The sequence below is a fragment of the Brassica napus genome, chromosome A1 (genome assembly GCF_020379485.1).
Source record: "Brassica napus cultivar Da-Ae chromosome A1, Da-Ae, whole genome shotgun sequence".
NCBI classification, from domain to species: domain Eukaryota; kingdom Viridiplantae; phylum Streptophyta; class Magnoliopsida; order Brassicales; family Brassicaceae; genus Brassica; species Brassica napus.
This window is the reverse complement of record NC_063434.1, coordinates 19,323,335-19,337,276: the sequence shown is the minus strand read 5'-3', so window position 1 is coordinate 19,337,276 and position 13,942 is coordinate 19,323,335. Positions and strand designations below refer to the sequence as shown.

Genomic DNA, 13,942 nt, shown 5'->3' with positions numbered 1-13,942 from the left:
ACTCCTCTCTCTCTAACGGCATCCTGTAGTGCATACAGCGACGTTACTTTGTCTCAAATAGTTTTCCACCTCTTTGGTGCGGTTCGCGTGCTAGGAAAGGTCTCGTTTTGCTTTTGGCTGGTTTGATGAACCGTCTGGCTGGATCTTGTAGCAATGGAGACACATACCGTCCGGTGAGGAGGCAAAAACAAGGAGAGGAAGATGAAATCATTAGGGTTCCTGCCTTTGATAACTCGGACCTAATAGAAAAGTTCAAGCTCCCACTGGTTGGGAGGATGTTCCATTCCGACAGTAGAAGTGTAGAAGCGCTCTTGAAACACATGCCAAAACGGCGAATTTGGGACATTGAGAATAGAGTTCGAGGCATAAACCTAGGGAACAAAAAATTCCAATTCGACTTTGAAAATGAGGAAGATCTTGAAAGAGTTCTACAAAGACGTCCATGCCATTTCAATAAATGGAGCTTTTCTCTTGAAAGATGGATACCTACCATCAAAGAAGATTTCCCAAATACTTTGGCGTTCTGGGCAGAAGTGTCCGGTGTACCAAGCCATTATAAGAAGATTGAGACTTACCGCGCTGGGTGTTTATGATAAAGCGGATGTGGATGGCAGTAGGGTTCATGTTTTCATCAATCGGGATAACCCTCTAAAGTTCGAATGTAAGGTCGGTTTTAACAATGGAGATGTGGTGAAAGTTACAATCAAATATGAGGACCTCCACCATCATTGCTTCACGTGCAAACGTATCTCTCATGAAGAAGGGACCTGTCCTGAGCTTAATGAAGAACAAAGAGAATGCAACCGCGTCTTAAGAATCGAACAGAAAGAACTTGAAGAACGTGCAACATGGGAAGCCTTCTCACTCCCTCAACGACAGAGTCTACAAGACCCAGGGAAAAAATCTTACAACCGAGATACCGGAGTAATGGAACCTCGGAAGGACATACATAGATCGAGCTCATCACGAAGAGAGTGGAGCAATGATAAAGACTACTCTCGTGACTTGCATGGCAAGATCCAAGAAAGAAGATACTATCACTCTAAGAATGTCTGGAACAGACTGGATAATCCTAATACGTCAGAGTTTCCCCAAAATCAGGAGAGGTATCACCCATACCAGCATAGCTCTCACGTGGGATACAAAGAGAGGACCAGAGATACGGCCTCATCCTCTGAGTGGCGAATCAAGGACCCCAATAAAAAGAGACAGGAGCATAAAGCCGGGATTCTTGGAACAAATCAGAACAAGGAGATGGCAAGAGAAGATCACCTCCAGACTCACAGCGAACCATCTCTGATAACTATAGACGCTCGACTCATAGTCCCTACTACAAGGGTCGCTACTCTCGCTCCCCTCCCCCCAAAAATATGGAATGGAGACCAGTTATCAAAAACAGAGAAAGAGAGGAGGTAAGGGATGTGAGAAATAGAAGAATCGAGCTTACCAAAAACACAGACGCAGCAAGATATGTAGCTTTGAAAGGGAAGGATATCCTGGACTCCTCATCTTGAAAAGAGGTGACCCCGACAGTGATCCCTCCGACCCAAGCCCGAGAGGACAGTTCAGAGCTCCAAAGGGGCTCGAAGAATCATGAAGGGTCTCTGGGACAAAAACCACCTAAGGAACTAGGGGGAGAGCGTACAGACTTGATAAAAGAAAAAAGCATGGAAAAGGAAACCAATATGGCGTCGCCCACAGCTTCAGAAGTGGATAAAGAGGAGAATGAACTTAATAAAAGTATTGATGAATATGCTGATCTTTCTATGGATGCAGATATGGTGGAGGATGATGATCTCTTGGACGAGAATTTTGAAACCGTAGAGAATTTTGAAAGTCCAGATAATGAGAATACAGAAGAAGCTGAAAAGGAGGATGGCTCGTCTCTCCCAGAATACCCTGAAGAACAAAGAGTCATCAAGGCCGAGCTCATGTACGTTAATTCAGGGAAAGACTCACAAAGCTGGTATCAAAGATCGAAAAGAGAAGAATGAAGCTTCATATGCCATGTCTTTGGGGAAGAAGAGAGGATCGAGAAGCCCTGACCTCAGGGGTGCAGCAGCCTCACGGAAACTCGCAAACCGAGGGAGGATGTCTCCAAAGCCAAAACAGCTAAAGCCACCCCGGGAAGCTCTATTCCAGAACAGGAACGCAACAAAACTCCCTCGCCATGAGGTGTACCCTTTTCCGAACAAAAGCAGGAAACCAGTGACAAAAGCAGGTTCGATGGTGTCCCAGAAACCATCCAGTACTCATATATGAATGCAATAGCTTGGAACTGTCAGGGGGCTGGTGCGTACCTGACAAAGCAACATCTTTGGGAGTTGCATCGATGCTTTAAACCTCGCTTTCTTTTTCTTTCTGAAACTAAGAATAATTTTTATTTTTTGCAAGATTTTAAATTTGAATTTGGTTATGATAATTTGTTCACCATGGAGCCATTGGGGTGAAGCAGTGGACTTGCTTTGTCTATATGGATGATGCTGAAGTGAGCATTGAGTTTTCAAATAAAGAATGATTGATATTGCAGCAAAAATTGAAGGACATAAGGTTTTTATGACCTTTGTGTATGGTGATCCGGTTGTTGAATACCGCGAGATGGTGTGGGAGAGACTAATGCGAATCAGCCTAAGAAGATCAGGAGCATGGCTCATGCTGGGAGACTTTAATGAGATTACCAGTAACTTAGAGAAGAAAGGTGGGAGGAAACGTTCTGACTCGTCTTTCCTTGCCTTTCAAAATATGCTGGCGACATGTGGTATGATAGAGTTCCCACACACCGGAAACAAGCTTTCTTGGGCAGGTAGAACAAGATCCGAGAGGGTCCAATGCCGTCTAGACCGAGCTGTGGGGAACGAGGATTGGCATCATATTTTTTCCCACACTGATGTGGAGTACCTCTTGAGATGGGGATCAGATCATAGACCGATCTTAGTCCGTATAAAAACAAAAGAAACGACAGGAAGGAGAGGATTTAAGTTCGATAGAAGGTGGCTTGCGAAGGAGGGGTTTTTAGAGACAGTCAAACAAGGATGGGAGAATCATGAAACCAGCCAGCCTGTTCGGCTCTTTGATAAGATCAGCAAATGTCGTACAGCTATCTCTCGATAGAAGAGACGGAATCCATCAAAACAACTGGAATTGAAATGGAAGCTCTGTGAAGCATATAGAGAGATAGCTGTACGACATTTGCTGATCTTACGAGCCCTTGATGTTGTCTGTGATCAGACGTCGAGCCACAAAGGCTGATTGCGTTTCCGATATGAGATCAGGAAACACTTTTTTCAATCTCGAAGATAGGACTTTTGAGATTATCTTATAACTCACGTTACACAGGCTGATCGGGTGGAACTCTGTCATAGACGTGGGTCTATCCGTCTTTGGTATCAAGCAGATATTGAAGCAACAACTCGAACAAGCCCAAAATGACGATAATTTTTCAAGCGAGGAAGAACTGGAATTGAAATGGAAGCTCTGAGAAGCATATCGAGAAGAGGAATTGTTTTGGAAACAAAAACGTCGGGCCTTATGGCTAAGAGCATGAGATCGAAATACAATTTTTTTTCATGCTAAGACCAAGCAACGCCGAGCACGTAACCGGATTACAAAACTCCTAGACTCTATGGGCAATTGGATAGAAACCGAGGATGGACTGGAGCAACTGGCATCAGACTATTTTACTGATCTTTTTGTGGCTTCAGTTCCAGGAGACAAAGAAGAAGCTTTACGTTATATTACCGCGTCTGTTACCCATTATATGAGTATTTTCTTGACTGCGACGCCTACAAAAGCTGAAATCAAAGAAGCGGTCTTCGCGATAAACCCAAAGAAGGCACCGGGACCGGACGGTATGACTAGCCTCTTCTATCAAAGGTGCTGGAAGGTGATAGGGAAGGATATCATTAAAACAGTACTAGACTTTTTTGCGTCTGGAGAGCTAGATGAGCGCATGAATTATACCAATATCTGCTTGATACCAAAGACGGATAGACCCATGTCTATGACAGAGTTCCGCCCGATCAGCCTGTGTAACGTGAGTTATAAGATAATCTCAAAAGTCCTATCTTCGAGATTGAAAAAAGTGCTTCCTGATCTCATATCGGAAACGCAATCAGCCTTTGTGGCTCGACGTCTGATCACATACAACATCATGGTAGCTCAAGAGATGTTCCACGCTCTCCGTACGAACCAGAGCTGCCAAAATAAATACGTAGCCATCAAGACAAACATGAGCAAAGCAAACGACCGGGTGGAATGGAGCTTTCTCAAAATTCTCAAGGGAAAAATGGGATTTGATCCCCGATGGATTCATTTGGTTATGCGGTGTGTTTCCTCGGTATCATACCAAGTTCTTATTAATGGAGAAGCTAAAGGGAACATAACACCTTCTTGTGGACTACGACAGGGTGATCCCTTATCGCCATTTCTATTTATTCTTTGCACGGAGGTTCTGATATCGCAGATCAAGCAAGCGAAACCAGAAAAGAAATTAAATGGAATGAAAATCGCACGAGCTTGCCCAGCTGTATCGCACTTACTGTTTGCGGACGATTCTCTTTTTTTTTCTGCAAAGCTGAAGTTGAAGAGTGCAAAGAGCTGATGCGCCTTATTGACATCTACGGACAAGCCTCAGGACAACAACTGAATAAAGAAAAATCTTCAGTTCTGGTCGGTTCTAAGGTCATAGCGTCCCTAAAAACTGACCTGAAAAGGTCGCTTGCTATTAATCAAGAAGGTGGAATGGGAATGTATCTCGACCTACCAGAAAATATTTGTGGCTCCAAAAAACAGGTGTTCAGCTTCGTTCAAGAACGATTAAACGATGGAGCAAATTCATGGTCTTCTAAACTCCTCTCCAAAGGTGGAAAAGAAGTTCAAATTAAGTCGATAGCCCAAGCAGTTCCTACATATGTTATGTCCTGCTACCTTCTACCTCACGGTATTATGCAGAAGCTGACGAGTGCAGTATCTCGATACTAGTGGAGTACTAAGCAAAATAATAAAGGTCTGCACTGGGTAGCATGGGATAAGATATGTATCCCACTTGAATGTGGTGGCTTAGGCTTCCGAGATTTCAGAGATTTCAATTTAGCTCTGCTAGCAAAACAAGTGTGGCGACTGCTTAAGTATCCAAATTCCTTACTTGCACGTGTTCTAAAAGGGCGATATTACCGTCATTCCAATCCTATGAGCGTGGACAATGCGAGTAATCCGTCCTATGGCTGGAAGAGTCTATTGGCCTCATGGCCAATCCTACAATAGGGCCTGAGGAAGAAGATAGGGAACGGGTATGATACAAATGTGTGGGAAGACTTATGGCTCCCGACCACGCCAGCTAGAGCAGCCTCTAGGAAGGATAACCATAGAGACTCTGATCTTCGGGTACATCATCTTATAGACTTTAATTCACAGACATGGAACATGGAGATGCTTAACGAGTTCGTTGATAATGGTGACATCCCGATAATCTCATCAATCCACATTAGCCGGACAGGTCGAAGGGATAGTTTTTGTTGGGACTTCTCAAAATCTGGGCTGTATACGGTAAAAACGGGTTACAATGTAGCTCGCGACCTGCGACTTTAACAAGCCTCCCCACCGATGTTTGAACCAAGCACTACTGGCCTTGAAAAAGCAGTGTGCAAGACTCAAGCGCCGAGAAAGCTAAAACACTTTCTATGGCAAGCTGTCTCTGGTTATATAGCGACTGCAGGCCAACTCAAAGCTCGTCACTGTACCAGAGACAGTTCATGCGTGCGTTGTGGAGCTGAGTATGAGTCTATTAATCACATGCTCTTTAAATGTCCGCCTGCTTTTCAAACTTGGGCCTTGTTCTCTGTTCCTACAGTTCCGGGTGTGTTCCCGTGCCAATCTCTCTATGCAAACATAGATTATTTACTATGGCGAGCAAAGGAATGAGGCGTCGACCCGCAAATGTTGGCTGGATTCCCATGGACTATATGGTACATATGGAAGGCTCGCAATGAAAAGGTCTTCAACAACAAGGACATTTCACCTTTAGACACCATGCATACAGAAAGTAAAGAAGCAGAGTGTTGGAGGATAGCTCAGAGTGCAGAGGAGATTTTGGAGACTGATTTGGGTTTTGAGGTAATGGATATGAATGGTCCCCCGCAGAGAAACGCTCAGGCCAGATGGAGATGCCACGCTTCCTGGATAAATGAAAGAGACATAACTGGAAGTGGCTTTGTGTTAATGGACGTTGACTTTCCAATGCTGTATGGAGCGAGGACCAATATATGCATCAAATCACCACTACAGGCGGAAGCTGAAGGTTTGCTATGGGCAATGTAAGAGATACTGAACTTTGGACGCAGAGAGATGGTATTTGAAACAGACTGTGATCAACTAGTAAAACTCATCCAAAAGAAAGAAGATTGGCCTGCTCTGGCCTCGAAACTCGATGAAATACAAGCTCTTTCCAAAGAATTTTCTGAAATATATGTTGCTTATATTCCTAGATCTTTGAATTTTCGTGCGGATAGCCTTGCAAAAGGTGCCCGATCACGTGCTTCTGATACAGCCTTTGTAAACCCTTTTGCACCAAGTTGGTTAGCCCCACAAGCTAACCTGAGGGTGACAAACTAGAAATGAAATGGCTCTTTCGATAGTTGGGGAATAAAATGTTCATTTTCCCTTCATATGAATGATAAATATTAGCTAACAGCGATCTAGAATCAAATGGCTTGGAGATGGTGATTGTAATACTCTTTTTTCCATCAGGTTACAATGGCTAGAAATACTTCAAACACTACCAAACATCTTCTTAAATTTGATGAAACTCGAACAGCTTCTTTGCAAGAGGTTCATGAGCTAGTAGTCAATCATTTCTCTGGTATTTTGGGCTCAGTTAAGGGAATCCATTTCCCTCAATTAACAGAGATCTTTCATGCTTTCATCTCGAAGAAATGTTTCTCTGCTCAACTAACTTCTCTACTTGTGCCAGTTACAACCGAGTCCATAAAAATAGTCTTTTTAAAATGACCCAAAGAAAAACCCTGGTTCTGATGGTTCCCGGTTGAGTTTTTCAAGGCAAGTTGACAATTCATAGGTGCATATTTCACCCGAGAAATCCTTATGTTCTTTAGACCACTTAATGCCATCCGCTCTTAATGTAACATCTTTGGTTCTACTTCAAAATAGACCATGAGCTGGGGAGATTCAGGAATAATTATGTCAAACATCAAGTATTAACGCAATATACAAGCTCATCTTCTGTTTAATAACGGCGAGACTAAAGGCGATCTTTCCAGATCTCATTTTGCCCAACCAGGCGGCCTTTGTCAATGATTGATTTCTATTGGAAAATGTTCTTCTAGCTTCAGAAGTTCTCGAGGGATATTACAGAGGCAATATTATTACAGAGGCAATATCCACAGTAGAATCACACTAAAGGTAGATATCTCTATAGCCTTTGATTCTGTCGGGTGTAATTTCCTTCTACCTACTCTTCAGGCTTATAAAGTTCCAACGGTATTTATTGAGAAGATTGGAGCTTGTGTGTATACACCTACGTTCTCAGTGAGTATTAACTAGGTTACTTCCGGAAACTTCAAAGGAACTCAAGATTGCAGCAAGGTGGCCCCCTTTCACCAGTTCTCTTTGTGATGATAATGAATGTTTTGTCCCATATGCTAAATAAGACAACTGGTAACTGGAGTAGTCAACTATCATCTGGGCGGCAAAGAACTCAAGCTTGCGTATGTTTACCGATGACTTGTTGATACCTTTGGAAGGTTTTGAATCATCTTTCTGGGGAGTTCTTCAAGTCCTTACAGAGTTCAAGCATATTTTTGGGCTTGGAATGAATATTCAAAAGACCTCCATGTTATGTTCCGGTCGCAGCAAACTGATGTTGGATCAGTGCAATCAAGATTCATTCTATCGCCATCTCCTCTCTGTATACTTTACTTGGAAATGCCACTTTGCTCCAAGCATTTAGCATTAGAAGATGTGATCCCTTGATTCCACTAATAACTAGAAGACTGAACTCTTAGACTAGTCGGCTCTTGAGTATGGCTTGTAGGCTAACTCTTTTTTATTCAGTCATTTCAGGCCTTGTGGGCTTCAAGCCCAGTTCTTTCTTGCTCTTTAAACGAGTAATAAAAAGATAAATATTCTATCGAGTTTTTTTTTGTGGAATGGTACTTCAAGCAACCCATCGGAGACAAAAATTTCTTGGATGATTATTGTTTTCCAAAGAAAAAAGGCGGATTGGAAATGAGGAATTTTAGAGTCCTAGCTCTTTATGTTAGGGTTGGATAGAATTAAGTACATGTCTTACTCTCCTTTGGGCACTTAATGAGAAGAGCTAGAGGTTCTATTGGGATTTTAAGAAGTTATTAGAGCTAAAACCAGAAGCCTTGAAGTTGCTGACTTGTCAAATTGGAAATGGAAATTCAACCTTCTTTTGGTGGGATCCATGGACTCCATTTGGTACTTTCTACAGCTACATTGGTGCTGAAGGAAAAAGTATGTTAGACATACCTTTTTGTTTTTACTGTTTCTGATTTGAGACAAGGAAATGGTTGGATACTACAATGGGCAAGATCAGATATACAGCTTCAGCTACTTGCTTACATGTCTACTTTGGTTTTCTCATCAAATCCAAACACTTATCAATGGAAAATCTAATCAAAAGAACTTCATATCCAAGCGTTTTGAACCTTGTTGTCCTTGGGCTTCACTTGCCTGGAATAAAGCCATTATACCTAAGCATGCAACTACAATTATATATATATATATAGTGGAAATCTAATTTTTTGTTTTGCTTTTAAAATTCACTAAATTGCTGAAAAATTACATATATATATGTATATATATATATATATATATATATATATTTGTTTTTGAAAAAAATCTTTCTTTTTAAATTCAAAAGTTTGATACAAATGATTCACACTTGTAACCAAAGAAAATAAGATTGCATGGTGAAACATTCATATAATGCAGAATATTTGAAATCGGGTGATGAGGCCAAGGATTATGGTACTAGTGTTTAAGACCATGACCACGACCTTGTTTACCTTTTCCTACCTCTGTCCATTCAAACTTTGCTGCTTTAAGTGAATGTTTTATGAGTCAACTTCCTCGAGTTCTATGGAGGAAGTGTCCATCCAAGACGAAAGACGAAATTGGAACATGTATAAAAAGTGGAAGGGAGGAGGCAAATACCTCATCCAAGGGTAAGTTACCAGCAGGAAAGGAGGTGACAGAGACAAGGCGTCTGGCGTCAGAGGAGGCTATCTCTTTGGCAGATTCCTCAAACGATTCAATGGCATTAATCCACCACTTCTCTAACGGCAGGAGCATCTACTTTGTTTCTATAGGAGTAGCAGATAACGTACCTTTGTTTAGGAGAGTATTGAGCTGAGTGTAACACTTGTTGAGCAACATAAGCTGATAATGTAGCAGTCAACTCGACTGAGAATTAATATAGATAGTTACTGAATGGCGCTCAACACAAGCTGATAATGTAGCAGTCTCCAATAGAAGTAGTATCTAACCAATACTTTCTAGTCAACATTGGTTCTCTAATACATGAAGCAACCCGATCAATGCCTTCAATAGAAATAGCTGAAAAGGGATTTTCTTAAGGGTCAACTAGATTGGAATTTTCTTGATTTCAGGAAGTGAGATTGTTTATGAAGAGTTCCAAGGAGAAACAAATATCAAGCTGTCATTTCTATATCAGATTCTTCGCACTAGCACCCATTTCCTAGTATTTGAATATCTGAATAGGGTGAACCACTCCGTGGATATCTTGGGCTTGCAGAAATGAATGGATCAGAAAGAGGTAAGAAGATTCACCAACCTATTTAGTGGAAATCTCACACTTATTTCCCCAAATTCGGGAAGCAACTCCATTGATTAACCCTCCAGGCAGTGTTGAGCAGTTCTTGAACTGCCCAACAACGAATTCGCATTGATGATTTAATCCTTTTAGAAGAATATATGGCGTAATGCATACCATTGGAGTTTCATCTTTTAGTAGGTGGGAGTGGTGACCTACAGAGATTGCATTTGGGGCCGCATCTTCGCTGTCCATGGTACTCGCTTGAGATATCACGAAGATCATATTCTAATACAAAAGCTGGAGTTGAGGAATCTGCCAAGCTTGCAGCCTGATGGGAAGACATGTAAGCTCTTTGCTTACGAGACTTTCTGGAAGGATCAATCATCAAAGCCGGACATTCTTCAGACATAGACAATTTTGAATTACCAGTATCAGGAAGAGAATCCATCGGAACCTGTCTGACGGTGGGGCCCCTGAAGATAAGCTGTGATGCCCAAGCTCCAAGATGCGGTTGAGAGGCTTGGCGTGACCGCCCTTCGACATCCAAGGCCTCATTTCCAAATAAAATCTCATATATCGACTTTGGAGATGGGTAAATCTTGGACACTAGTAAAAATCTACCGCATAGCCACTAAAGTGCCACTACAAAATCGTGGCTAAAAAATAAAAGCCACGCTATCGCCACGTTTTAAGGACGAGGCGAAATAAGCCACGGTAAATCTAAATAAAGCCACGGTGTAGTCACGAAAAAGAGCGTGGTTATATTAGCCACAAAAAGCAACGAAGTATTCGTGGAAACAAATATAGCCACAAATTTGCCACTAAGAAAAGAGTGGCCAGGTTTTGTTTTTTTGTGCCGACATCAAAAAGTTATTGCTACGTCAAATTGTTTGACGAAAAGAGATACAGCCACGGTTTTTTCATGGCTATCTCGTGGCTATATGTACTTTATTCAGTCCGGGGCAGAGAAAGATTCGATTGGGCTGTGATATTTTAAAAAAGCCGCGGATTGTTCGTAGCTAAAGAGTGGCTACTTTGTAACATATATACACTACACAACCGTAACATTCAGAACTTTTGTTCTTCACTCAAATTTTCTAAACAAAATGTCTTTCTACTTTCAGTCTAGAGAATGGATGGATCAAAGGATTGATCCTGGGAGTAATTGCGTTTCAGAAACATTTCTCGGAGGTATTGACGCATTTATTCAATATGCGTGTAATCAAGCTGATTACAAAGAAAGAGAAACTTTATTGTGTCCGTGTGCTCGATGCAAAAATGTGAAGCAACGAGAAGCAAGAGTTGTCACAAGACATCTATTCTTATACGGTTTTAAGGGAAATTATTATGTTTGGACGAGTCATGGAGAGAAATTCTACGATGTTGGTGAGAGTTCCGGGGCGAATCATTCGACGGGTGAAGAAGAAATGTGAGAGAATCCTACTTAGAATGCTTATGAAGATCACCATCAGAATATTCCAGAAGTACAAGAAGACATTGCGCCACCTTACATGCTGGAATCTATAGAAGAGATGGGCATAGCGGAACCATATCATGATAGTGTTTTTGAAGCATTTGAAGCAGCCACTCAACCTCTCTACGAAGGATGTGCAGAGGGAATATCTCAGTTGTCTCTTGCTTCACGGATGATCTCTTGCTTCGCGGATGATGAAAGTGAAGACATATTATAATCTACCAGAAGCTTGTGTAGATGAGATATCTGAAGTATTTAAAAACATACTTCCACAGCCAAATAAAGCTCCAGCAACATATTATAAGACAAAGAAACTGACACGAGTGCTTGGGTTACCCGTACAGAAGATTGACGTTTGCGTGAAGAATTGTATGTTATTTTGGAAAGGAGAAGATGCGAAGTTGGTCAGTTGTCGGTTTTGTGGAGAAGATCGCTATTACCCGAAGAATGGAAAAGGTAATAACAAACCAAAAAAGAGAATGTTTTACCTGCCAATTGCAGATCGTCTGAAGCGTCTATACCAACTCGAGGCGACAGCTTCCAATATGCGGTGGCATAAGGAACATGTGACTCCGGAAGGAGAAATACATCACCATCTGATGCCATAGCGTGGAAATACTTTAATGAGTTATATCCTAGTTTTGCTGCTGAAAGCCGGAATATTTATCTATGCTTATCAACAGATGAGTTTAATCCGATTGGTATGAATGGCGAAGCACATTCCCTTTGGCCCGTTATTGTAAGTCCATTCAATTTGCCTCCGGGAATGTGTATGAAAAGAGAATTCTTTTACCTTTCGGTGCTAATTCTGGGGCCCAAACATCCAACAAAAAGATTAGATATTTACCTTTAGCCTTTGATTGAAGAATTACATAGTTTATGGAAGGATGGTGTGGAGGCATATGATATTTCAAGGTAAGAAAGATTCATAATGCGAGCAGTGTTGATGTGGACGATAAGCGATTTTCCAGCGTATGGGATGCTTTCAGGTTGGACGACGCATGGTCGGTTGGCGTGCCCATATTGTCAAGATGAGACAGGTGCGTTCTGGTTACGTAATGGACGAAAAAATAGTTGGTTTGATTGCCACAGAAGGTTTTTAGATGAAGATCATCCTTACAGGAAAAACACTCAAGCATTTACACGGGGAAAAACAGTTCTAGATCCTCCTCCACCATGGTTGACCAGAGAAGAAATATTGCGTAAGAGGATAAATAATATAGAAGGTTTATCAAAGTCCGTTGAATGTGGAGGGAATGGACATGATAATCCATCCAAGACAATATCTGAATACAGAGTTACTTACAATTGGGTATCTCTGTCAAAAAGGATGTAGGTTGCTCACAAGGGCAAGAGGCTTCTTCTCCAAGCAAAATCGATGGAATTGATGGCGAGGAAAGAGGCTCCTTTGTGTATTGAATGCTTCTGTTGGAGATGACGACGGGTCTTATGGGGTATCTCCGCCGTGACTGAGATGACGGAGATGAAAAATGGTGAGGAGGTGAGAGTAATTGTTAGATCTCGCTGTGAGAAGTTAGGTGGCGGAAAGAACAGCGGCTAGTCTCCGACTGAACAACCAAAAAAAAAAGACGGTGGCTAGGGTTATGAGAGCTAAGATTTATTCTTTAATCCCTAAGTTAAACTAAAAAATTAACAAATGTAGTGCTTTTTCTTCTCTTCATCGACGGTAAACATGTGACATCTCCACTACATAAATTAGCTTTTTACAAAAAATATAATGCAATAAAAATTTCAGCAATAATGGTAGACAAAATATCCATATAGGCTCCAAGAGTTTCTCTTCCAAAATTAAGAAAAGTTGTATTCCAAACATTTTCCAAAGACCAATGTTATTTTATTTAGGTAATACATAATCAATAGTTTCATACAAACATTATATCAAATTATTGTTAGTAGGTCAAAACATGTAGATGGAAAATGAAATCGAAAACCACAACAGAGATGGTTTAGCGGTAGATTGACTTTGGAAAGATATGGATTTGAAACATCTTATTAAGACCATTCATACATCATTACATTTATTAATAATCATAGCAATATATGTTTTTATCATGTGTGACTAAAAAAACAATCTTTCCCTTTTAGAAAACCATATGTTTGGATTTAAACATAAAATTTTATCAATAAAATTGAATATTATGATATCAAAATCTTTTATTTGTCGTAAAACACTACTAATATATATAATTAAAATGTCATAGCTACTTTTTAAAAATTATAAATATTGCTTTTTAAATCTTATAAATAAATTGTGAAATTTGTTTTAAATTTTTGTACTGATAATATTCATTATTATTTGCAAAAACAATTCGTGATTTGTTACTTTAAAAAAAGCAACAACAGAGAAACTCAATAATACAATTTATTTTTGGGAAAATGCCACAAATACCACATTCATAGTATCACTTTTCATGTCTACACTAATCACTTTTACCTTCACTTTTAATGAAGGGTAAAAGCCACTTATACCCACAAGGTTAATTAATTTAGACCTAATGTTTAGAGTTGCGGGGTGGAGTAGACTTTTTGGAATATAGAATTTAGGATTCTAATAAATAAATACTTTTGATTTTTTTAAATAGTTTCAAACATAATTTTCTGATTTCAAAAAGAAAATTTTCGATTCTAAT

At 40.5% G+C, this 13,942-nt stretch overlaps 1 protein-coding gene across 1 annotated transcript; it reads left to right on the top strand.

Annotated features, from left to right (window-relative positions):
• The first annotated feature begins 2,007 nt into the window (after positions 1-2,007).
• LOC106373833 lies at positions 2,008-3,111 on the top strand. The gene is made up of 2 exons (XM_013813955.2): positions 2,008-2,221; positions 2,531-3,111. The coding sequence occupies exons 1-2, from the start codon at positions 2,008-2,010 to the stop codon at positions 3,109-3,111; spliced, it is 795 nt and encodes a 264-aa protein (XP_013669409.2).
• Positions 3,112-13,942: the final 10,831 nt, after the last annotated feature.

Bases quoted from the DNA above. Each gene is read 5' to 3' on its own strand.
- LOC106373833 (XM_013813955.2), top strand. From the start codon at position 2,008: ATGTCTTTGGGGAAGAAGAGAGGATCGAGAAGCCCTGACCTCAGGGGT. The intron at 2,222-2,530 runs GTTCGATGGTGT...TTGATATTGCAG, and splicing joins GAAACCAGTGACAAAAGCAG to CAAAAATTGAAGGACATAAG.